Genomic DNA, 26,780 nt, shown 5'->3' with positions numbered 1-26,780 from the left:
AGTGAGCTCGGCTCTCATAAAGTAATACATACATGATAATGTGGTGATGTCCATACAGTACAAATATAATCCAAGTGCCCAAAAAATAAGGCACTGATGCTCCACAAAAATAATATCCACCAAAAAATAGTAACAAACACTTCCGATTTTGCAATCTTCTCAAGACACTTTTAACACTTGAATACTTTCTGAAAGCTTTCTACTCGAATCCATTTCAATCAATATTTGAGAATACAATGTTTGGTTAATTTCAAAGTTGGACTCTATTCTAAAATCCTTCCTAAATGAGAAGTGATAAACTTTTAAAAAATTAAAAATAAAGGTACATTTAAACATTCTACTCGAACACAAACATTTGTGAGTTCAAGACTTCAGAAATCAAAATCAATAGACCATTTAAACAAAGACAATGGTGTTTTTTTAATTCATTCAATGACTATAACCTAAAATATTGACAATCTTATCTTTATTTTCAAAAAGAAAGAAGAAATAGTTAGCAGCTAAATAACTAGGATGATACTATACATCCTATGGATTCCAAATTTCTCTTAATATGGTTGATGGAGATGAATAAGGGGTTTCAATTGATAAGAAAGCACTAGCCCATTGGTTTACCTCTTCTCTAGAGAGTGGGATCAAAACTTACCTAAAGCCTTACAATTTTCTTATTGCATGTTGGGTTGCTTATGTTGAGTGACCTCTAGAAGCTACTTTACTACTCTATTAAGCGAAAGTTTTAGCTATTTTGATCAAATGTTTTAGCTATTTTGCTAAACATTTCATAATGATGATTGTGACCACTACCCTTACATGTTAAGTTCCTACCACTTCTTTTATGCAATGCTTTTATTTTTCCTCCTTTAACTTATACTTACCATATCACTTTGAAATTCCACATTTTAGCTCTCATATAGAGGGAAATAAAGTGTATAAGATTAAACAAGCTACATTCTATCAAAATGATACTATTAAACTCTTGTATTTGTATCTTTCTATACATGGGGACAACCATAGTCCAATAGCTTTAATGATGGCCAATGAGTTGTGAATCCAAGACCTCTTAATTCTTGCTAAACCATGTATTGGAAGTCTCAATGTTTGACTTTGCCCGATATAGCCAATTCCCACAACAAGGTCCTCATTATCTACCTTGTTTCATCTTGCTCTTTACAAAAGCATAAGATATAGATTTGATATCAAATTTGTCATCATATTTTCAATAGAGTGTATTCTGAATTACAAGCTTACCTTATGTCATAATCTTTAAAACATATTGTTTGCTTTTGTGGATACAAGAATTTGTATTAATTAAATGTCAGGGCTTACATTGATACTTGTAATCATGGGCAATCAAACCCTTAACTACCAACTCAATATATGGTTCCATTATATTACCAATCATGGTGACCACCTAAGTGGAGCCATAAGCACTTTTTATCATATTCGCAAGGTGCTTCACCGCCGCCTGTGAGAATAGAACCCTTTGACCTTGGACTTAACACATCTCACCACTACTTGAGGTAGGGGATCTCTGCCTTTGGGTTATAATTTTATTAGTTATTGGACTTAACACATCTCACCACTACTTGAGGTAGGGGATCTCTGCCTTTGGGTTATAATTTTATTAGTTATTGTGTCCGGTCTGTATGGCTTTCACGTTTGTGATTCAAAAGTCGAATATATATCCTTCAGCAGGACCACATCCATCTCATGTTCAACAGCAAAGGAGGGATGGGATTAACAATCTTGTCAGGCAACGATAGGCTATTACCAAAGGCGAGCAGGATATGGATGCAATTAGGATCTTGCCAGGTAAATCACATAATAGTACACAACCCGGAAACTTTCCTGGCATTGATGTCTAACAGGGTAATACCACAGCCAAACGGGAAATTGAATAAAGAATCTTACCGGGCAAATCAGTGGGACAGAATAGCCAACTAACTAGGCCAAGGTCATAAGCTGGGGAGACGATTCAGTCATAGAGAAATTTACAAAATAAATGGCCTCTCCAAACAATGGGGAAGCAAAATCTACTGGGACAATGGAGGGCTCTATGCTGGGGGCCAGAGAAATGCTTACATCCTCCAGGGACAATTCAGACACGTGCTGGATAAAGACAGCAGAATTGGGATGTTCCACAAGGCCCTGGCATCCTGGTCTATAGTCAATCAGTCCTGCAGAATAGTTGGTCACTCTCTGAAGTTGAACTAGTACATTTTTGAGTTTGATACCGCTTACGGGACTCAGACCTGAGCCTGACAAGAATATGCCATTCTCTGAGAAAGCAGATATGTTTACAAAGTTCACATTTGCAATCGATCCTGAAACTGTTGTAGCAGTACGTGGGCAGGAGGTTACATAAATGGGTTCTGCACGTCCCCACCATGAAGGATCATAATACCGTGTGCTTATGTTGAAGTTGGAGAAGACAATGTCGGACACATTACCTGCACATCAATAAGTAGGGTTGGTCAAGAAAACTGAAGTAAATTGGAAGGAAAGAAATGCAAAGCTGAAGACCACTGATGGGTAAGCTGTTCAATCTCATACTGGGTCTAACAACCAGGTATCCGCAAACTGAACAGCTTGGTCAATTTGGAAACAAGGCAGGGATTGCTGTATTCTGAGCACACTTGAGCAAACTTAACATTCAATACCCCATCTCTTCTGAGAGTCAAGTAATCAAGAAAATACATAGCTTTACATGTACTGGCAAGAACAGCTATTTTCGAGTCAAATGGTAGCTTTCAAGTTCCCAGGCTCAACCGAAACTACTAAGGAGAGATTCCCAACAGATGAAAGTTGATGAGAATACCTGAATCTCTGAGCTGAATGCCAAGTCCTCTATGAGAATCCACAATGTCTATGCTATCAAAGCTTAAGTTATGGAAGTTGTAATAGGTCGCACTACCAAGCTTGACTGCACATGACTTGGTCCTGATCCAGCACCCAGAGACTGTCAGGTTGAAGAGTGGACCATAAGTTGTTTTGGGGCAAATGGCATCATCTCCAGTGTCGATGTGGCAGCTCCAAATGACAGTGTTGTTTGAAGAGTCTATGTCAATACCATCATTGTTTGGAGTGTTGAAATCACCGTAAATGGAGACATTGTATATGGAGACCACATTTGACCTGACAATATGCAAGCTGCAAAAGAAGTTTCCAAAGTCAAGATTTTTCCTAAGCTACTTTTACTTGTAAGTTTTGGTAAAAGCAGAGAAAAGAGAAAACAGCCAGGTAACCACAGATTGGATAAGAGTTTGAGGAAAAAGTACACACACCACCAATAAGCTGGTTGTTGAAGACGAATATTCCACACTTTCACATTTTCACAATCCAGAAAACCAACAAGACGAGGTCTACACTCATCACCATAACAAGCACCTGTCCACCAGTTCTCAGAAACAGATTGCATTAATTCCAAGAAAAATCTATTGTGGAACCTACACAAGCTAATTTCTTTTACCTAGGCCCTAGCTAGTTCTCTACTGAGTTTCCACATTTTATTCTCTCTTGCCGTCCCATGGGTTAATTTTCATACCAATATGGCATGCATACAATTGTGAGGCCTCTCATGCAGTATTTTTTTTGTCTTTAAGATTTCCACAGGTTCTTGATCCTTGGACAGTGGCAATTCTCTTGAGATTTGCACCCTTAAGCTAAATTAAGCACAATGATGTGTCCCAAGCATGTATAATCACTAATAACATAAATATTTAAGTAAAAACATGAATTCTCTTTCTTGCTGTCAGAAGTAATATTTTAGAAATATATAATTCTATCAAAGGATAACATGTAGTGAGTAACAACCTTGAAAGGATAGCAGCAAGAGTAAATTCAAATATAGAGACTTTGCTGCACCTGCCCACCCGCACATGCTCTCTCTCTCTCTCTCTCTCTCTCTCTCTCTCTCTCTCGTGTGTGTTGGGTGGTTACATTCATAAATGTGTCAGTATGGTACACCATACAAGAGTCGCATGAGTACTAAAGTCTGACAAAGAAAGTGAAGAAACTGCAGCATGCCATAAAAGCAGATCACTCTGGAAACAAGGGCCACATACTCCATGATACTAAACTGCCAATAAAGGAGCCTCTCAAATGCCCAATATGACTATGGACACCGATGAAAAATTAAAAAGAACCCATTTCGTAGATCCAATTATGCCAGCGGCCCCAAAAGTGCACAAAATGAAAGACAAGCTGCACATGTGGCTGAACACGACCTACTAATTAACTATGCCAGCAGCCCTGGAAGTGCAGAAAGTTAAAGACAAGCTTCACATGTGGCTGCACAAAACCTGCCAGCATGGGTTTAGCCAAAACTCAATCGCAGGAGTGCATGCTTCTTCCAACAACAGCACTCCAAAACCAAGACAGCAAAAGACCATATACACTGCCACAGGACAAAACAAAAAACTGTCAGCAGGTCTCCTGAATTATAGTGCAAAAAGAGCATGAGCCATTGGAGACGTGTCTTGAAAAGGCAGCAGCAATAGGGAAACGACCCACCATCATTCCTATCACTATAGATGTCCACCACATTTTCGTTTTTTGATGCCCCATAATGAAGTATGCTTGTCCATCCTTTTTCTGATGCCCCATAACAAAGTACGTTTGTCCACCAACCATGCCTGAGCTTTGATAAGAAAATGACATATTTGATTGGCTGACGCATGCTTCAAAATCAAGCTATCCTTAATGCTCCAATCCTGCCAAGGGGCCAAGGCTGATGTATGCTCCAAAATCAACCTATCCTTAATCCACCAATCCTGCCAAGGGGGTCAGGGCCCAAGGCTATCCAAGTCCAGATGAGAGAAGGGATGCCAAGCATGGAAGGAATCTGAAATGGATACCCACAAATCCCTATATCCTCTAGGCACATTGAAGATCCTTCTCACTAACCTGAAAGACATCACAGTCTGATGCATGTCCAGTAGTGTGTTCAATATACAAATCAGCCCTAGGCTTGCCACCCTATTCAACTAAAGTCAAGATTGCTACTTACCAAAGCAAGAAATAATCCTGGAAGAAGTCAAAAATTCAGCCAGCAGAAAGTTTGCTTGCCACCAATATCTACTGGGTGCTGGCAAGATTGCTTAGGACCAATTTCCAGAGCAAACTAGATGAGTCGACACTGAAAAGCACTGATATTTTCAGCTTTATAAGCTGATCACTATTAAGCACATTCCACCAAAAGACTTGAACATGAGTATTGCAATGAAAAATGCTCACTTCTTTCAACAGAAAGCATGCAACAAAGGCCCAAAGTTGCTGTCATTGAGGTGTACAAAGATGATTCCATGAGATCCAAGTGATACTTCAATGCATAGCATCCTTTTTCCAAAGCATAAGTGTATAAACTGCACAATATCCCTCAAACTTGTTTTGGACCATGGTAGCAATGGGAAACAATAAGAAATCATGGGAAGCATAATTGTCTAAGCCACCTTAAGATGCACATGAGATGGCCATCCCTGTGATTTCCAACATGAATATATATCGGCAATAGAAGATGATATTCAATCTAGCAGTTGCTTAGACAGAACTTGCACTCCTGAGGCGCATCCCAAGTGTCAGGTAATGCTGCCCTCGGCAACCACCTGTCCCTGCCATCCCAAGTCCCATCCTGTGCAGTGCTGATTTCCTTGTATATATATGCAGCCCCAAAGCCAATTCAAAGAGCTCCCAGACTTCATGGCTTTGAGATTGTTGTCCTTGTCAACCTTTATTTTTTAAAAACATAAATGTTCAGCAAAAGGATATGATATCCAATCTCACAATTGCTTGGACAAAACTTGCAGTCCCAAGGGGTATCCCAAGTGTAATGTAAATTGTAATGCTGTCCTTGGCAACCACCTGCCCCTACCATCTCAAATCTCATTCTGTGTAACCACTCAAAGCTAGTGTCCACATATTTATATGTGGCCCCAAAGCCAATGCAAAGAGCTCCGAGACCTTTTGAGAATGTTGTCCTATCAACCTTTGGCATTTAAGAACATAAATATATCATATGCCAGAGCTTGACACGCTACTGTTGAGAGGAAGAGACAAGCCTGCCACATCACCATTTGCAGCCAGATGAGGTAACATCATCAAAATAGGATGTGTAGCTAGAGCAAAGAGAACCTAGGAGTAAAAAGGGCTGCACGACACCACCAATTCACATCACTCTTGATGAGGATCCATTGCTGATTGTGAATATCAAATTGGAAATTCGTGGCCTGAAACCCCATAGTCTCCATGAGTTGTGCCATAAATGATCAATCTAAATGGTCAAAATTTTTCTCTAAAGTCCAACTGAATCATCACCACCTCTTCTTGTATATTTTTGCCATAATTCACTCCCATCTACATCCAGAATATTATGCAAGATGTTCTGTCCTTTGACAAACCTATATTATGCAAGATGCACAAAATTGGGGAGAGTGCAAACTACTAGTGAACACCTTTGCAAAAATCTTGTACATGCCTCCCATCGGTGAAATGAGTCACCAATATTTGAAAGAAGAGAGGGCACCTTGGGTAATTTCTTGATAGCACCTTCCTTTCAAGAGTCAAGTATCTTGTTCTCCAAACTTCCTTACCCATGTTTGTGAATGGCCGTTTCAGCAAATCCACATATTTTGCAAAGAATTCACTCATTATATCATCCCATCCCGGGCTTCTATCCTTGGATGAATGTGCTTTCACCACATCATCACAGGTGACAGAGCTAGCTGTAGTTGTCTCTTTCTTCATTTTCTAGTAATGGGTAATTGTATTAATTGCGAAGAATGCACAATAGTCCTCTCTCTCTCTCTCTCTCTCTCTCTCTCTCTCTCTCTCTATATATATATATATATATATATATATATATATAATTCATGAGGAAGTTTGAATTAATGAATTGAAATATTTACAAAGGGACTTATGGCCAATCAAGCACACTCAACGATAGGTAGAAAACATTCCCCCCGCCCTCTTCTCTCTCTCTCTCTCTCTCTCTCTCTCTCTCTCTCTCTCTCTCTCTCTCTCTCTTTCGTAAAAGGTCTCTCTCTCTCTCTTTTTCGTAAAAGGTAATTGTATTAATTACGAAAAAGGGTACAAGTTTACATGATTACAAGATACACGATGGCTCTACCCTATCATGTGTAAAGCACACACTGTCTCTCTGCAAGAACCAGACGACCAAAGAGTTACAAAGTCATGGCAAAGACGCAGAGGAAATTGCCATATGCCAGGGACGTAAGTCCTCCCGAGAGAGCATGTCAGAATGACGGAGAAGATCTAGCTGCCAATACAAGAGTCCCTTAAGCCGAGCAATATGCCGCTGAACATTATAGGCGGAATCAAAAAGAAAAGCATTCCAAATGGTCCAGTTATGCCAACAGCCCTAATATGGAAGAAAGTGAAACACAATCTTCATATGTGGCTGTGTCAGTGTGGGGTATTTGGGCTGCACAAAAACCCAATCAAAGGGGCGTAGCAAGAAGCCAACCACCGCTCGCCAAACAACTGACAAGAATGACTAGATTTTCTTAGCGATGGGGCAAGAAATAAATCGGTGACGAGCGGATTCCATACTGGTGGTGCAAAAGAAACAATTGCCATTGGAGATTCGTCGCTTGGAAAGAGCTAAAGCAAGCAAAAGACCACCAATCATCACCCTCCAAAGAAAGACCTTATATTTGAAGAGTGTCTTGTTCAACCAGCCCTGCATCACAGTTGCCCTCCACCATGAACGGGATTTACGCAATCCCCATAGAGTATTAGCTTTAGTAACCAGCCATTGATGATCTTTAATCAGAAGATGATACACTTGGTTAGCTGAAGCTTTGCCTAAATTCAGCCGGCCTTCAAAGTCCCAATCCTGCCAGGGGCGATCCAAATCAAGGGCAGGAAAGGGTTGTCTGCTCTGAAGTACCATCGAAAGCTGTTCCCATAAATGCTTGTATCCACGAGGGATCCTGAAAAGCCTCCTGGCTGTACGAAACGATATTAACACATTGCGACTGGCAAGGGTGGCATCCACGACTGAAGTTAAGCCCAAACGTGCCATGCGGTTGAATTTTGGTCGAAGCTCGTGTTTCCCTTCCCATGAAAGTAACCGCGAAACTGCCAGCAATTCCAATTGAAAAGAATTAGTAGCTAAGCGGTCCTCCGCTGAATGTCACTGAGCCTTCCGGAGGACCAGTCTCCAAGAACATACCAAATGGGCAAGCAGAGATGAAGAACTGGAGAACCGAGAATCGGTATTAAGAACATGCCACCAAGAACTCCGGATTTGGGTATTACCATGCAGAAGCCCATGATCCTTAAGGTAATAACGGACGATAACGACCCAGGGATGATGATCCAAGCACATGGCGCGGAAAAGAGACCAACGGAGTGCCAACATGTGAGTTTGTGCATCCAAAATAGCCCCTCCACCCATGCGTTTGGGGGTACACACATGCGACCAAGAAATCCAGGAAATGCCTGCATGCAAGGAATCCTTTTTCCATAGCATAAAACGAATAGACTAAGTAAGAGCATTCAGTGTAGTAGTAGTCCAGGGCAGCAATGGCAAGAAATATGTGAGCATTGGCAACATAATTGTCTGGGCTACTTTGAGGCGAGCATAAAAGGGCCAGGCCTGAGACTTCCAATACAGAAACTTAGCCGCTAGTTCTGAGAAATCCACTGTAGAACCTACTTTGGGGGAACATCAACACCCAAAGGGTACCTAAGATGCCTGACAATGGAGCCAGGGGGAACAACCATACCCTGCCAGTCCAATGACTGCAAATCCGACTCCGTACAGCTGAGAATGGCTAATTTCAAAGCATTAATGCGAAGACCGGAAGACTGACCAAAGAGAGCCCAAACATCTAATGCTTTGCGAAGGTTATCCTTGTCTGCACGCAGAATCATAAAGTTGTCATCAGCCAAGGATTGGCTGATGAAGTGCTATCCAGAAGAAAGCGACAATCCAGCCAACTGAGTAGAAGCTGCCATATGAGATAACATCGAAAGAACTGGATGAGTCGCAAGGGCAAAGAAGAGAGGGCTCAAAGGACACCTCTATCTGACAGAGCGGGCAAGGACAAATGGCTCGGTAACGCCTCCATTCAGCATGACTCGCGATGACGTCACAGCATTGATGGTGTAGATCAGACGAGACATCCAAGCACCAAAGCCCATAGCAAACATAAGTTCTGCAACGAAATACCAGTCCAGATAGTCAAAGTCTTTTCCAGGTCCAATTGAATCAGTACGACCTCTCGATTAGAATGCCTTGCATAATCAATCGCCAGTTGCGCATTTAATACATTATACAGAATGTTTCGGCCCTTAATGAAAGGTAGCAAAAACCTCAAAGAACTCGTTGGTGAGACCATCCCAGCCAGGACTTTTATCCTTGGACAAGTGTAATAAAACATCCATAACCTCCACCTCACAAATATATGACTCCATAGTAGTTGTATATCCTGCGGAATCTGATTGCGGACCAGGTCATAAAAAACTGAACGGGCCTGAGTAGTTTGGCCTGAAGGTGGAGAAGTGGAACCAAGAAGGTCGAGGAAATAAGGACCATGTGACCTTCTGCATCCTGGAGTCTAGTCATATTCTCTCTCTCTCTCTCTCTCTCTCTCTCTCATGTGCTCCAAGAGCTTGTTAGCATCATTGTCCTTCAACTAGTATACAAGCAAAAAAAGAGCCTTCAAGAAAACAATAAAGACTCTCAATTTTTTAACAGCAGCAAATATTTTTACGTCTGGCTGAACCAACCTGTGGTATTCCAGCTGACCATAACATTCTTCCTGCTGTCGAATTCGGTGACGAATTTAAAACCCTGGCCATCAATGGTCCCCCCTCCGGTAATGCTGACGTCAGAGGCATTCTGCGCAAGAATGAGGTACCAGAGGGATCTGCTGGCAGGGTAGTGATCCTGAATGGGGCTAGCGAGGAGGGAGGCACCGGATTCGATGTGGAGGAATGTATGGGAAGGGAGGAAGAGTGTCCCTGTGAGGTAGACGCCGGGCGCGGGGACGACTACCATGGAGCCTGCGCACGTATCTATGGCGAGCTGCAGGAACTGCGTGTCGTACACAAGGCCTGACCCTGTGGCACCATAGTCTCTCGCATTGCATGATGCTCCCTGCTCATTTGACACAACCTCTGACAGGTGCCGCATGAAAACCAGAATGAAGTAGAGAATGGACCTCATCCTGCTCTCGTCACAGCGTCAGTACTCACACACACACACACAGACATGCAGACAGACAGGACAGAGAGAGAGAGAGAGAGAGAGAGAGAGAGAGAGAGAGAAAGACGTACCGTGTAGTTCGGATTGACAAAGCCGTTTTGACTTTCTTGCTTGTGAATATTGTTTTTGAAATAAACCAGAAAGTTAGAAACATTAGTTCTATGTCACTTTATTCGTTCAAAAAGTTTATTGAATATTTTAAAAATGAATTTTTAAGATTTTTTATTTTTTATGAAGCGTGAAATATTAAAAAGGTAAGTATGTACAATTGGGGATCCTGCCCCTATCTATCAACCACATGACTTACAAGCCTTACAAGGCTACCCCGATTTACAAGCCAAAAACTTATACAACTGAACTTGGTGGAGCTATTCTAATTGGATAAAACAAGGTGAGCTCGTTTGTTCATTTGTCTAAGGTGCAGCCTGAGATCCATTATCAGTATCCAACATGGCCTAGGTGGCATGAGGGTTACTAGCCATTTGCCTCGTTGTGTTATCCATTGTAGAGGGGTTCCTAATGGCCCGCAAAATTGTTGACAGTGAACCCCAATTAGGCGATGTAGACATCGGTAGGAACCCTAATGGTGTAATCCCTATTGGTAGCTATATTTACAATGCTCTGGAATAGTTCAGTAATCTCTCTCTTGATTTTAGCTTCTCTTTTCTCTTTTGAACATCTATCTGAATGTGTGATGGAAGTCTGCACGCCATGAGTCGCTAGTTTTCGGGCATTTCTTTGAACTTGCCAACAAAGATCCACTTTAAATTGAGGGAGCCAATCAACATTTTTACCATTAAATACTTTTTCATTGCATACAAGCCATATGGACCAAAGAAACATTCCACGCATCAAGGTCCACAAGGAGGGGGAGATGTCGTTTGTTTCGCCCAGGAGGATTTCTTTCCATGTCAGTCTATACGGATGGCCTGGGGAGATGAACTCTTGTAACCAGTTGACATAACACTTGTTACATGGGCATAAAATAAAGAGATGCATGATGGTTTCTTTATCCCTCTTGCACCGTGGACAAAGGCCATTGCCTATCCCGATACGTTCTGCTCTAGCTTGGGTCCAGACCGCCTTATGGAGTATCAACCATAGCAAATGAACCCATTGACAGTTATTCCAATTAAGAAGCCATCTCTGATTGAGGGCAGCGATCAGTTTGCTATTGTCCCTAGGTAAGGTGGGCAGAGGGAGTAGAGAGGACTTTATTAGATATGATCAATGCCCCACCCTCATTAGATGCCACCAATGATCCATGGTGCTCAAAGTTGTAAGGCCCCCATTATGAGGAGAAGTCAAATGTGAGCCCGGACATTGGTTGAGTCCTGACTTGTATATCAGATGAGGTCTATGTGACCGGATGGCAAAAAGGTGACCGTTGTGGGTCTAATCTTTGGGTTAGACAAAATGGTTAAGCTAGTAGCAACTTGAGGTGCATTGCATCGAGTTGCAGGGTAAGGGAGTTAAAAGGGACCCCTATTTTGGGGTCCGAGGGCCACGGAAGTAACCCCTGGCTAGGGGGTAGGGGGGCGGGGGTTCGGGGGCAGCGCCCTCAGCCCGATGGTAAAGGGAATATTCCTTGGAATATTCCCTAGTCGACTAGTGAAGGCTTATATGGTAGGTCGGTCAGGCCGACCTAACGGCCTTCGTGGGCTATAAAAGCTAAAACCCTTCACATCCATCCATTATTCATCTTTCACCCAGTCAGAGTTGTTGTTCCAACTAGCTTTAAGCTCTTCACCTATCTTCTGTCTAGATCGCCATCTAAGCTTCACACAGTGGAAGCACACGAGTGGACAAAGCCATCTTTGTATCAGTTGTTTGGAGCTAATGAATTTATTGATTCTCCTCTTATATGTTATGTCCTCTCTATCTCTTTCTCAGATTCTGTTCGCTACACCGTGTAATTTTTACAGACTTGGTGTTCCACCCGAAATTCGTCATCTTAACCTGCACATTACACTGAATAAGCATTGGGTTAAAATCTTGCTAGATTGTTTTCCGGTCTTGAATGAACCTTGAGTCTTCATTGTTCAGCATATACTGCCTTTTGAGCTCTTTCGGATCCCTCCAAGTCCTATTGTCCTTGTCCCAACAGTCCAACTAGATTTTGATTCCTTTCCTATTAAGTTTGGGGGCTATCCCATACTGATGAGGTTCAATTGGGGGAAGGGTGAGGCTTAGCCAGATGGAGTCTCTTCCACTTCATATCCTTAACTTATGGACCTCAGGGATGGTCACCAACCTTTTATATTTCTACCATGCTTCCCAGATATGTTTGACCAGTGGGGATGCAGTGTGGGGTTTAAAATTGTCTGGGGAGAATACTATGGTGTGGATTGGTAGGACTTTAAAACGGGAGTATTGATCAACATTGAAACCTTGGACTTGACTAAGCAGAAGGATTGCCCAGTCCTCCTCCTGGTTAAGCATGCATTTTATAACCCATTTCGCAACTAATTTCTTGGACAGAGAGAAGAGGTCTGTAAGCCCCAATCCTCCTTTATCTTTTGAGAGGGCACACATGTTCTAAGTGTTGAGATATCGAGCTCCACTCGTGATATGCCAGGGTGACCGTTGTGCATTTATGTTACCGACTTGTTAGCTGCAGATGTGATTGGTACACCACCCATGAATAATAGCTAGATGACAGCTATCCTTGTCTACTCTAGTTCATGGCTCAGTTAGTATGCCACCTTAGTTAGTTGAGTTTGGTTTGAGACCCATATATAGGGTCCTTCTATTTCTATGTACTTGAGTTCTTTTTGGCTTACACAACTAAGAAGAGGAAAACTGTTTTCAACCTCCACCTTTGTGTGTATTCCCCCATTGTGCAAGTGAGAAAGCTACAAGTGAGACTCCTTCCTTCTCTCCCACAATCTTGACATGGTATCAGAGCCTGGTTCATGGTAAGAAGCTCAAGAAAGCAAACCAAGTTCGCGGTGTTCTGGTAAGAGGACCAGTGTTGCTTTCATTTTTCGAGTTTGGGAGTAAGTCTCTGCAGGTAGCACAGCGTGCAAGAGTGCATTGACTCAAATTGAGACGCCCTTCGTTGTGTAGCAAGAGGGCAGTATATGCTGCGGGAAGGGCTTTGGCCCTTGGTTGCCCTGTTTTTTTTATTTGAGGCCATTTTGGGGCCTGTTTTGGAGGCGGAAGTTTTTCACACGCACTCAGGAAAAGGCCCTGTTTTTTGCTGTGCGACCACTGTTCTACAGGTCGGTGAAAAGTTTCCATAGAAATTGCATCGTATGCCTGTGCGCAGAGACATTGGGAGTTACAGAATCATCCTTGTTGCCTGTTGATGCAAAATCGTCACTAGGAAGTAACTGTGTGGTCAAATACCACTTTCGTCAATTTTGTAGATTTTCCCTTGTGAGACTGAAGCTGTGTTTTTTGCAGTGACATAATTTTTTGCAATGTTCTATAATGGCGTCTGATTCTCTTTCACAGATTGTCACCGAAAAGCTTGACAATAACAACTTCCAAGCATGGAAGTTTAGAATGATGAACTTCCTTATGGGAAAAGGATATTGGAAATTCGTTGCAGGACGCGAAGAAGAACCAGTTTTTCCTAATGTTCCCAATCAACAACAAATGCAGGCATTTAAAGGATGGCATGAGAGAGCCAGAAAAGTTATGTACTTGCTATCTATCAGTATTTCAGACTCTATGATTGTGCATATTCAGGATGCAAGTATGCCAAAGGAGGCATGGGATACTTTGTCAAAAATGTATAGCACAAATACGCAAGCCAGGAAAATGCAGCTCAAGCAAGAGTTGCACAATGTGCAAAGAGAAAGTATGAGCATCAATGACTACCACATGAAGGCGAAGAAGATTGCAGATGCACTTGCTTCCATTGGGTCGCCAGTGGAAGATGATGATTTAGTTTCTGTGACCTTGAATGGTCTAGGAAAGGATTATGCACAGTTTCGAACATCGATTTCCGTCCGTGAAAGATTTCCTGATTTTGAGGAGTTGATTGCTCTTCTAATTTCTGAGGAGCAGAGAAATGGTGGTGCATCTTCTTCAGGAGGAACTTCAAAAGAAGCTGTCTTCTACTCAAATGTTGGAAGAGGTAGAGGCAGAGGTAGAGGAGGCTGATCTAGAGGCCGTGGTAGAAATCAGAATATGCAGCAAACTCAAGAAAACCAGTCCTATGGAGGAGGACGTGGTAACTCTAGAGGCAGGGGGAGCCAAAGAGGTCGTGGTGGATGGCAAAAAGGCCTGTGGTAAAATGGGTCATATGGCTAAAGACTGCTATAAAAAGCAGAATGACATCATGAATGGAAAATTGCAACAAGGGAATTATGCATCTTCTAGTAGACAGGGTGATGACAAAAATGAGCATTTGTTTATGGTGCAGCACATGACCAATTCTGTGACAAGTGTAGAAGAAAGCAATGATGTGTGGTATGTTGACTCAGGTGCATCAAAACACATGACAGGTCATGCAGAATGGATGGAGGATGCAAGGAAAATGGAAAAACCAAGATTTGTGGAGACTGATGATGATACTGCACATCCTATTGTGCAGATTGGAAAAATTCCTTTGTCTATGCAGGATGGGAAAAAGAAATATATTTCGGATGTATTTCATGTCCCGAATATCACCAAGAACCTGGTTTCTGTTGGTCAAATGGTTGAGCAAGGCTTGCAGGTCAGATTTAATTCTCATGGATGCTTTGTTGAGGATATGAAAAATAAAGGTCGCTTGATAGCGAAAGGAAATAAGAAGGGCAGAATGTTTACGTTGGATGCAGACATGCCTGAATTGAGTGCAGCAATGTTTGCACATGGGACCGGTGTAGTTGCAGATATTGATATCTGGCATAAACGCATTGGTCATGTTAATGTACATCGACTTAAATCAATGCAGGCCCAAAATATTGTTGCAGGATTGCCTAAATTCAAGGTTGCAGAAATGCATAAGGTATGTGAAGCCTGTCAATTTGGAAAACATACAAGGAAACCATTTCCTATACATGTTCAAGAGAGTAAGAAGCCATTGGAATTAATCCACTCTGATGTGTGGACTACTAAAGCTGCATCTATTGGAGGCTGTCATTATTTTGTCACTTTTATTGATAACTATAGCAGAAAAGTTTGGGTGTATTTTATGAAAAAGAAAAGTGAAGTTTTTGGGCATTTTAAAACTCTTAAAGCTATGGTTGAAAAAGAAACAGGCCTGCAAATAAAATACCTAAGGTCAGATGGAGGGGGAGAGTACCTCTCAAATGAGTTTTCAAGGTTCCTACAGGAGCATGGCATAAAGCAGCAATATTCATGCAGTCATATCCCACAACAAAATGGAATTGCAGAAAGGAAAAACAGGCATATTGGAGAGGTATCTCGTGCCATGCTCAACGAAAAAGACTTGCCAGATTTTTACTGGGCTGAAGCAATTGCTACAACAGTCTACATAATGAACAGGAATCCCACTGCAGCAATACATGGGATGACTCCAGAGGAGAGGTATACTGGTAGGAAACCAGATATTTCTCATTTGAAGATTTTTGGTTGGATTGCCTATGTTCATGTGCCAGATGAGTCGAGATCCAAGTCGGATCCAAAAGCTGAGAAGTGCATCTTTATTGGTTACTCTTTGCATAAAGGATATAGATGCTATAACCCTTCTACAAGTAAGTTTACAGTGAGCAGAGATATTGTTTTTGATGAGATGAGTAGCTGGTATAAACCAGTAAATGTGATTGATGATGTAGATGCACAAAATGGTAATGTTGCACAGAATTCAAAGCAGCAGTCACAAAATATTAGTGGACTTGGAGTGTCCTCTAGCAGTGGTTCACATTTGTCGCCATGGATAGGCAGATTGAGATCAGGAGAATCTCCTCAAAACAATGCAGATAGTGGTATGCAGGTTTCACGAAAAGGAAAAGAGAAGGTAGATCAGCCCATATTTGATGTGAATGCAAGTCACTCTTATGTGGATGGTGAATCCAGTGGCTCAGAATAGAGCATTGATGATGAGTTGGGTATTCCTTCTATTGTTACACCTGGAGTAAGGAAGACTATGGATGTTTTGAGAGCACCTGGGAGTGAACCTACTTTGCGCAGGTCTACGAGAGCTAGGTATCCTATGGATAGGCTGAAATATGATGGATTTATAGCCATTCACTATGCCTATATGGTCAAAGTGATACATGAACCAAAACCCACTTCTTTTGAGAAAGCCATGGGAAAAGAAAAATGGGAGAAAGCCATGGATGAAGAAATGGACGCCTTGGAAGCAAATGCTACATGGGAATTAATACCTTTGCCTAAAGATAAGAATGCAATTGGTTGTAAGTGGGTTTATAAGGTGAAGCACAATGCAAATGGTTCTGTGAATAGATACAAGGCAAGATTAGTAGTCAAGGGGTATGCACAAATATATGGCATTGATTATGAAGAAACTTTCAGTCTAGTTGCAAGGATGGCAATCGTAAGAGCAGTCATTGCTATGGATGCATCAAAGGGATGGTCTTTACATCAAATGGATGTAAAGAATGCCTTCTTGCATGGTGATTTGCAAGAAGAGGTCTATATGGAGCAGCCACCAAGTTATGTGCATGCTGTTCATCCTAAGTTTATTTGCAGGTTGAAGAAAGCCTTGTATGGCTTGAAGCAAGCACCTAGAGCATGGTCTGACAAGATAGGATAGTATCTTGTCACTATTGGCTTTCAGATTTCCAATGCAGATTTCTCACTTTATGTGAGAAAAACAGAGAAAGGTATTATGCTACTTGTCATTTATGTTGATGATTTGATTATGACAGGTGATAGTGATGAAGATATCCTTCATGTGAAAATGCTATTGAAGTAGAAGTTTGAGATGAAGGATTTGGGAGAGCTGCGTTATTTCTTGGGCATTGAGGTGATTAGATCACCAAGTGGGATACGGCTCTTGCAGAGGCAGCATGGATTGGACATTCTATCCAAATATGGGATGACATGCTGTAAGTCTATTTTAGTTCCTTTGGAGCAGAATGTGAAGCTGAGCGCAGATGCAGGTGAGCTTCTCAAAGACCCTACTATGTATAGACGCATAGTAGGAAGTTTGATTTATATGACTATTACCATGCCAGATTTGAGCTATGTTGTTGGATTGGTATGTCAGTTTATGCAGGCTCCAAGGAAACCGCATTTGGATGTGGCTAGACACATACTCAGGTATGTGAAGTCCACATTGCAGTATGGACTATTTTATGAGATTGGGGTTCAGATACAGTTGCATGGATACACTAATGCTGATTGGGCTGGTAGTATTTCTGATAGACGATCTACCAGTGGATATATGTTCTCTTTTGGAAGTGCTGCAATCACTTGGAGCAGCAAGAAACAGCCTACAGTTGCTTTGTCGAGCACATAGAGGTTGAGTACAGGGGTGCAACAATGGCTGCATGTGAGGTAGATTGGTTGCATAAGCTACTTTATGATATGCATCAGCCTACAGATGGGCTAGTTGTCATTTATTGTGACAACATGAGCAGTATACACTTGGCAAATAACCCAGTCTATCATGCTAGAACAAAGCACATTGAGGTGCATTATCACTATGTGTGGGAGAGGGTTTTACTAGGTCTTATTGATCTAGTTTATGTCAGCACAGAGGATCAGATAGTTGACATATTCACGAAGGCATTGGGCGCAGAGAAGTTGCGCAAGTTCAGAGACTTGCTTGGTGTGCAGGAATTGGGATTGAGCTCGAGGGGGAGTGTTGAGATATCGAGCTCCACTTGTGATATGCCAGGGTGACCATTATGCATTTATGTCATCGACTTGTTAGCTGCAGATGCGGTTGGTACACCGCCCATGAATAATAGCTAGATGACAGCTATCCTTATCTACTCTAGTTCGTGGCTCAGTTAGTATGCCACCTTAGTTAGTTGAGTTTGGTTTGAGACCCATATATAGGGTTCTTCTATTTCTATGTACTTGAGTTCTTTTTGGCTTACACAACTAAGAAGAGGAAAACTGTTTTCAGCCTCCACCTTTGTGTGTATTCTCCCATTGTGCAAGTGAGAAAGCTACAAGTGAGACTCCTTCCTTCTCTCCCACAATCTTGACACTAAGAAACTTTTGGACATTTATATTTATAAGGGTTTCCACCCCAAAGAAAGTTCCTGAATAAGGATTCGAGTTATTTGAGGAACCCTTTGGGGGGGGGGGGGGGGGCTAGCATGCCAGGAAGTAGGCACATGTAGGAATCATGATATGCTTGAGAATGACTTTGCGTGAAGCAATTCCTTGTGGGAAGCCTCTCCGGCGTTCTAACTTAGAATGGATTTTTTTCATTACCCATTGCCATCTTTGTTTTAGTGTCACTCCAAAGCCCATAGGGATACCTAACAGCCGAAAAACTTCTCCTTCCATAATTATTTGGCAAAGAACATCCAGGATCCATTGAGAAGGGGCATTGATAAGAGTCTTGACTCCCATTTTGGTATGATTGATTTTGGAGCGTGAGGCTAAACAGAATATGTCCAAGTAATTTCAAAAGGTGCCGGCCAAGGCAAAGGCCAACAAGGGCACGGTAGTAGTACGGGAAAAAAACACAATCTATTACTTCATCTTCCAAGGTAATGGAGCACATACCTTCCTCTTCTTGGTTTGGGGAGGAGTTCTTACGTTTGGTCTGCGACCTGGGTATTTCCTCTTTGGACTTCTTTTTGGAGTGTACCACTTCAGGGTGGGAGTGTACTGTTTCGGTGGCGAAGCCTACGTTATGTGTTCCCTCTGCAGAGAAGAGCTGCCTTGTAGGCCAAAGAAATGGGGTGTTCCATGGCTGGCCAATATCAAAGTACCTGCAAGATGCGAGCCAAAGGTGAGACCCTAGGGGGTAGTCCAGAATTAACATGTTGAGAGATGTTAAATAGTGAGTTAACATGCGCAAATGGCAAAGAGAAATGGGGTGAGGCATGTAGTATTTGCTACGGATGGGATGGCCCCTATGATGATATTCGCCCTGGATTCCAGTCGATAGCAGATCTTTGTTCATGAAAAGTTGAGGTGATGGGCCATGATTGAGATCGGAGTAGGCGCATCACTAGCGGACCAATAAGAGAAGGGGGAATCCCAATGAGAGGAGGCATCACCTCGATCACACCCCTAGAGGTGTTGCTAAGGCGTCCAAAGGCTGCAGGAAGGGCTGCAAGCCCTCCACTTGGAGGCAGGAACTGTCAGTTCCCACCTAGAGGCAGCGGGAAAACGGTCACATGCATTAGATGGTCGGATGTCGGATGAGACCAGAGTTAAAGGCTTTTCCTTGATTCGAACATCGGACCTAAATCCGCATTCGCGTGTCGGACCTCAGCTTGATTCTAATGTTAGACCTGGAACCGCATTCGGATGTCAGACCTATCCCTTTCAAGATATTTTGATTATTGCCTTTTTAAATGACAAATATTAGAGACGGGCCATGCCTTGTGTTAAGTGACATGTCACACCTAGGTCAAAATGGAATCAAAGTTTTCATTGCATGGACATGGTGCTTTTACTTACTCCCAAAAATTTTAGAAGTGAAGCTAGTTGGTTTAAAACTAGAGGTACTTCAAAGTGAAGCTAGTTGGAAAAGTGAAGCTAGTTAGTTTAAAACTAGAGGTACTTCAATTTGCTAAGCTCACTAGACTGCCATGACTGTCATGTGGCACTCGAGCGAGGAAAAGTGGTTAAAAACAAGGAGAGAGAGAGAGAGAGAGAGAGAGAGAGAGAGAGAGAGAGAGAGAGAGAGAGAGAGGCGACATGGGATGAGACAACTAGCTAGAAAATAATGATTGATCGTAAGTGAAACTTACGTGTGGCCCACTATTGAAAACCCTAAACCACGCCTAATTCACTTATTTTCTTAGGCATGGCATGGCCCTAATGCAACCTGGCCAAGTTCACAAAGTAACAGTCTGTCACATATAGCCGTAAAACTTGTTATTCGGCCCAAACGTCTCAAGACTTAGAGGGTCTTTATGCACAAACAATGCTCTTATTTACTAAAATTTATACACCTTCACACTTGAGCTACCATTTCCAAACTTCTTTTCTTTTGGCGTAGTTTCAAAGTGCATGACATTGTTTCTACATTCCAGGTAACTAGCAAACTATGCCATGTGCAAAGCCCTTCTTAGCACAATTGATGAACAAGGCTCAAATATAGATATGTGGCTAGTTCAAGATGCCATCACAAAGAGAGAGAGAGAGAGAGAGAGAGAGAGAGAGAGAGAGAGAGAGAGAGAGAGAGAGAGAGAGAGAGAGTTGGTCCTATTCAAAGATAAGAGCGATAGACTGGAGCCAAAGAGTGAGCAATCCGCTCATCTTATTCATCTTCATTATTCAATCTCTACTAACATGAAAGAGATAGTACAACAAGGCTACCACTAATCATGACTAACTGTGATTAGGTCAACACCGACTTATTTAATGTTCCACACATGAAAACAATTGGACACAGCTGTAGGTAATGTCGGTCTCACACACATACATATGAGCAGTTAAGCTTGAAGTCTCAACACTCCCCCTCAAGCTCAAACTAACTAATGAACTCCAAGTAGTTGTCTAAAGTAGATAAACTTCTCTTTACCAAGTGATTTGGTAAAGATATCTACTATTTGGTCTTCGGCCTTCACATGCAATAAGTCAATCTGCCCTGCAAGTGCCATTTCTCTGATGAAATGGTAATGAACCTCGATATGTTTGGATCTAGCATGATAGACGAGATTGCTAGGTAACATCACACTACTGAGATTATCACAATGCAATCTAACTTTACTGTCCAACTGTATCCCCAAGTCATTCAGCACTTTTATCAACCAAACTGCTTCACATACTGTTAATGCTGCACCCCTGTATTTTGCTTTCGTGCTAGACAAAGCAACAGTAAGCTATTTCTTACTACTCCAACCGATCATATTGTTTCCTAAACCAAATGCATAACCACTGGTTGACCTCCTGCCATATACACAACCAACCCAATCAGCATCAGTGTAACCTGTCAAGTCAAGGGATTTGCTATACTCATAAAACAACCCATAATCTATAGTACTCTTCACATACCACATAATCCTCCTGACTACATCTAGATGTGGCTTATGAGGCTCTTTCATGAATTGATTGATCAACCCCACTACATAATTCAAGTCAAGACGAGTGATAGTAAGGTAGATCAAGATGCCCACCATTTATCTATACATAGTTACATTCTCTATTTCAGTCCCAACATTGATTGCCAACTTGACATTTTGATCCAAGGGTGTCTCCATAGCTTTACACTGTCATGCCATACTTCTACAATATATCATGTGCATACTGTTTTTGCAACAACCATATACCTTGCAGTGTAGGTATAACTTCAATCCCAAGAAAATACTTCACCTCTCCAAGATCTTTAACTTTAAATTCAGCCCTGTAACAATGATTTAATTTCAACAATCCCTTTATTGTCATCTCCAATGATGATAAGATCATCTACATACACCACCAGAAAAACATAACCATGAGTTTGTCTTCTTTGTGAATAGACTGTGATTTGCATGAGCTATCTAAAATCCATGCTACTATAAATAACTGCTTATTCGAGCATTCCATGCTTTCGGTGCCTGTTTTAGCCCATATAAAGGTTTTTTTTAGCTTACACACATATGTTGGAAAATCAAGATGAACATAGCCTTCAGGTTGCTCCATATACACTTCTTCAAGAAATTCACCATTCAAAAAAGCATTTTTAACATCCATCTAACATAATTTCCAACCCTTATAGACGTTGCCAATGCAATGACTATTCTCACTGTTGCCATCTTGGCAACTGGACTAAAAATCTCTTCGTAATCCAAGCCATATTGCTGCGCATATCCCATTGCAACTAGCCTAGCTTTATACCATTCTAATGAACCATCTGACTTGCATTTTACTTTGTAGATCCATTTGCAGCCAATGGATACTTTGCCTTCAGGCAACTTGACCAAATCCCATGTTTCATTTTGAGCCAATGCTGCATATTCTTCATCCATGGCAGCACACCAATTCTCATTTGTAGCTGCATCATCGAACTTCATAGGTTCTTTGAAACCTATTACTCTATTCATGTAAGCATAATGACGGGCTGAATATCCACTATATGTCAACCTATCAACTGGTTTTCTGGCTCTTTCAGACCTTCTTTTCACTCTGAGCTTGCCTCTCATGAAGTGGCACATACCTGCTATACCTTACACCAAGCGTCATATCTGAAGTTATCCCCAACTCACTGTCCAAACTGTCACTGCCAGCAGGTGATTCATATCCTGCTGTAAGTAGACCAATAATATCATCAAACATCTTTTTCTTTCCTTTATCCAATCTCCCCCTCACTGACATATACGTGTCAGTGGATGTAGGAGTACGGTTACACAGTCGTTCTATCCAAGGACTAACTATAGATGAAGCATCACCTGTAGGACCACTTATAGAAGTACTCGCTAAAGAAGAATTTTCAACATTAGTAGTGTTGGTTGATCCATCAGAAACCACTGCAATAGGATTACCATACCATGAAGCTAGCTCATCAAAAACTACATCTCTGTTGATCAAGGTCTCATGAGTGGATAGTACATAACATTTGTAAGCCTTCCTATCTTGTGCATAACCCAAAATAACACTCTTGACAACTTTTGAATCCAATTTCTTCCTCTTTTCATCAGGAACATGCACATAAGCAATGTAGCCAAACACCTTAAGATGCCTAATGTCAGGCTTGTATCCATACAGCTTCTCATAGGGAGTTACATCATGAATCTCGGCTATAAGAGTTCTATTCATCACATTAACAACATTAACCATTGCTTCAGCCCAATAAGCATTTGGCAAACTCTTTTCATTAAGCATTGCCCCCTTGACGATTCTATAAGCACACAATTTTTCCTCTGTGCTACACCATTTTGTTGTGGTGTATAACTACAAGTAAGTTGTCTTTTTATACCATATTTGGCAAGATGCTTTTCAAACTTTCTAGATACATATTCTCCACCTCCATCTGATCTTAAACATGAGATATAATAGCCCACTTCATTTTTAGCATGTTTTTTGAAGTCTTTAAAAGCATCAAACACCTCATCTTTGTGTTTCATAATGTACAGCCATGTGTATCTGTTGAAATCATCAATGAAAGAGACATAATACCAAGCACCATCGAAAGAAGCATTATGAGATGGACCCCATACGTCCAAGTGTACTAACTGCAATGGACGAGAATTGTTCATGACATGTCTCATAAAAGGAAACCTTGCTTGTTTCCCAAACTGACAAGTAGAGCATACATGTTCAAGATCATTGTATTTGAACTTAGGTAACCCAAGTACAACCTCTTTTTGTTGCATAGATTTCAGCTTCTGAACATTACATGGTCAATATGTTTATGCCAAATTTCAACATCCCGTACAACTCCATCATCATTGGCAAACATGGCTACCTTGAATTTTGGAATAGATACATGCAACATAAACATTCTACCATCCCTTCTGCCTTTAGCAATCAATTTGTAGCCATTACCGTATTCCTCGATAATGCATCCATCCTTATTGAATCTAACTTGTAGATTTTTCTTTGCCATTTTTCCAACCAACAAAAGATTTTTATTGATCGATGGTACATGAAGCACATCATGTAGACTCTTTTTCTTGCCATCAAGTAACCAATGGGACCACACATGTATGTTGAATATCGTGCTAGGTATCATCCCCTATGCAGACATATCCATGAGAACCTGCAACCAACTCATCAAACCATTCTCTGTGAGGTGTCATATGATTAGAAGCCCTTGAATCTATGTACCATTTCTCATCTTTGCCTTGCTTAGGTACATTCTTTGATACATGCTGCATAGCAAACAACATGTCTCCTTGATTATCCTGAGCACCACTAGAAGATGTATTATTTTCATGTTGTCTACCTTTTGCTTTCATGTCTGCTTTCTTCTTATGACAATCTTTGGCAATATGCCCATATCTGCCACAATAATGATAGTCTTTGTCCTTGTTAGACTGCTCATTTGACTCTCAAGATCCACCACCTCTGCCTGTAGGTGATCTCCCCTGGCCTCTAAGGCCTCCACATCCTCGCTAGCCCTACATATTCGAGCTATTCCATGCATTTTGCTGCTGCTTTCCATAGGTATTTCAAGTGTCTCCTTGACCTCGAAAAGAACCATGGCCTCTACCACCTCTACCACGCTGGCTAGAGCAGAAAAAAATGTCTCTTGCCTTGAGACAAACTGGAACCTATGTTAAGACCAAGCTTTACTTCTTCATGCAGTAGTAATGCAAGCAGTTCATCCCAATCAAGGGTTTTTGCTCTTACAGAAATAGAAGTATCAAATACCTTGTACTCCTTGCCAAGCCCATTTAATGTCACTGAAATCATGTCATCCTTTGAAACACTAGACCCAATAGTAACCAGCTGGTCGGCTATGGTCTTTATCTCCGTCATGTATGCTTGAATGTTCCTGCCATTTCTAAACATATTATTAAATTGATGCTTAAGCTATATCTTCCTTGTATGCGTGAAATTACCATAATTTTTCATGAGTGTATCCCAAGCATCTTTCGAGGAACGACAATTGGTAATCTACATAGCCATTGAATCAAAAATGCACAAAGAGAACCAATGTAGTACTTTGCTAGCTCTTTCCAACCACTATCAGTGAGTTCTTTGCGTTGATCCTGTGTTGGATTTCGTTCAAGTAATTCAAGTTCCAGCTTCAGTTCCCGTGCATAAATCCCAGTATCCCCTCTGCCAATCAGAAAATTTTGCATCTTGAACTTCCATAGTGCAAAGTTCTTGTTATCAAGCTTATCACCAACAATTTGGGTGATGTTATCAGTGCCCTGAGCATTTGCCATACTGTAGTAGATAGTTTTTAATCAATGCCTGACTCCCTGCAAACCAAGATGTCTTACTTACCAATTTTAGCCTTCAAATTTTGTGATAGTTTTATACAACAAAATCCTTGCTAAAATCAAAGTATTTCAGCCCACAAACATGTCAGATACATCCACAATCAAGTGGCACGACATCTAGGTACATCGACCAGTTCATAGAGCATGTAGTTGCTACATACCCTGTGTACATTTAATCTTACTGATAGTAGAGAAATATATAGTCTACAATTAGCAACCAGTAAATTACCAATAGCCTTGTCTCAGTCAAAACAGAGATATTTATGTGTCAAACATGCCCCGAAACATCCTAGACATTTGTCACTATATGCGAGAGTCCATACATGACCTTTCGTGCACACTTTAGTACATGTACGGCAACAAGTACAAATGCCAAATATCTTTCGGGCTGATAACAATCAGCCAATATGTAGCCAAAACAAGGACAATCCAAGCTCAAAATCTTCCCAAATCATAGCATGCATATGCCAACACATGTAGAGACCAAGGCATGATCATATCGACATTCATACATGCCTTGTCTTCGAGAACCAATGTCATATAACTCCTGTACTGTTCATGTACAGCCAATAATCATGTCAATGTAGTTGATTTTTAGCTCCAAAAGTTAGCTTTCAATGCTCTTTTCAGTTCATACAACATCCAACATACATATGCCCATAATTAGGGTCCATAGATGCTATCCAATGTCATAGATTGCTTCAAGAAGTAATAGAATCTTGCTATCCACAGCTTAGGATAGATTTTCAGCTTGTTAAAACCTTCCAAAGTTGAGCATTTGACACTCCAGAACCATGGTCAAATGCATGAGAATAAGGGCATATACATTGTTAGGATGAAAGCCACTAATGCCCTAGAACCACTGTTGTTTACTGTAGTAAATAGCTAGTCTGCACAAGTTTGTGCAAAATATCTCAAAATTTGTGAAGAATTTGAAAAAACTTTCTTCTGTAAAGTTGTAGACCATATCAAAATGATCAAGATGGTGGGTCATTTCTCCAAACTCCATTTTTGTAGCAAGATATGGCTTTTGCAAAAAAAAAAAAAAAAGGGTTGTAAACACAGTCTCCTTTGATGACATTTTTTCAAATTTGATGTCTTTGATGTCAAATGGCCACTCACAAGTGCTCAATGAAGCCTTATGAAGCTCCCAAACAAGCCACAACATGCTCTTCAGCACAAAGCATAAACCATGATGCATACCTTGACACAAACAATGGCAATCTTTCTTCTTCAGTAGAGACTCTTATCTTCAAGCTCGAGATCTAGACTCCTTCAATGCCGTGCTCTAGAGAGCCCATTCATGTTGGCTCTGATACCATGTTCAAAGATAAGAGAGACAGAGTGGAGCCAAAGAGTGACTAGTCCGCTCATCTCATTCATCTTCATTATTCAATCTCTACTAACATGAAAGAGATAGTACAACTAGGTTACTACTAACCATGACTAATTGTGGCTAGGTCAACACCGACTTATTTAATGTTCCACACATGAAAACAACTAGACACAGCTATAGGTAATGTCAGTCACACACACATACATATGATCAGTTGAGCTTGAAGTCTCAATAGGTCCATGGGAGCACCAAAGATAGATGGAGCCTTGCATGCACCAAAGGT

At 41.3% G+C, this 26,780-nt stretch overlaps 1 protein-coding gene across 1 annotated transcript; it reads right to left on the bottom strand.

The window, feature by feature from the left end:
• Positions 1-1,210: 1,210 nt before the first annotated feature.
• Positions 1,211-10,338, bottom strand: LOC148014565 (Pectin lyase-like superfamily protein). Its single transcript, XM_087666415.1, has 6 exons — positions 10,303-10,338; positions 9,754-10,193; positions 3,285-3,387; positions 2,819-3,150; positions 1,720-2,450; positions 1,211-1,488 (listed from the first exon to the last, which is right to left on the bottom strand). Exons 2-5 carry the CDS (start codon positions 10,190-10,192, stop codon positions 1,945-1,947), a joined length of 1,380 nt encoding a protein of 459 aa, XP_087522541.1. The 5' UTR covers position 10,193; positions 10,303-10,338; the 3' UTR covers positions 1,211-1,488; positions 1,720-1,944.
• Between the last annotated feature and the right edge of the window lie 16,442 nt (positions 10,339-26,780).

Source organism: Lygodium microphyllum, chromosome 25, assembly GCF_053477565.2.
Source record: "Lygodium microphyllum isolate KBCC chromosome 25, Lygodium_microphyllum_v1.1.10, whole genome shotgun sequence".
NCBI lineage: Eukaryota > Viridiplantae > Streptophyta > Polypodiopsida > Schizaeales > Lygodiaceae > Lygodium > Lygodium microphyllum.
Note: the sequence above shows the minus strand (reverse complement) of the source record. Positions and strands in the feature narration are given on the sequence as shown.

Coding starts and splice junctions, on each gene's coding strand:
- LOC148014565 (XM_087666415.1), bottom strand. CDS start 10,192: ATGAGGTCCATTCTCTACTTCATTCTGGTTTTCATGCGGCACCTGTCA. Junction 3,388..9,753: donor GGTCAGCTGGAATACCACAG/GTTGGTTCAGCC, acceptor ACTGGTGGACAG/GTGCTTGTTATGGTGATGAG. Junction 3,151..3,284: donor CAACAACCAGCTTATTGGTG/GTGTGTGTACTT, acceptor CTTCTTTTGCAG/CTTGCATATTGTCAGGTCAA.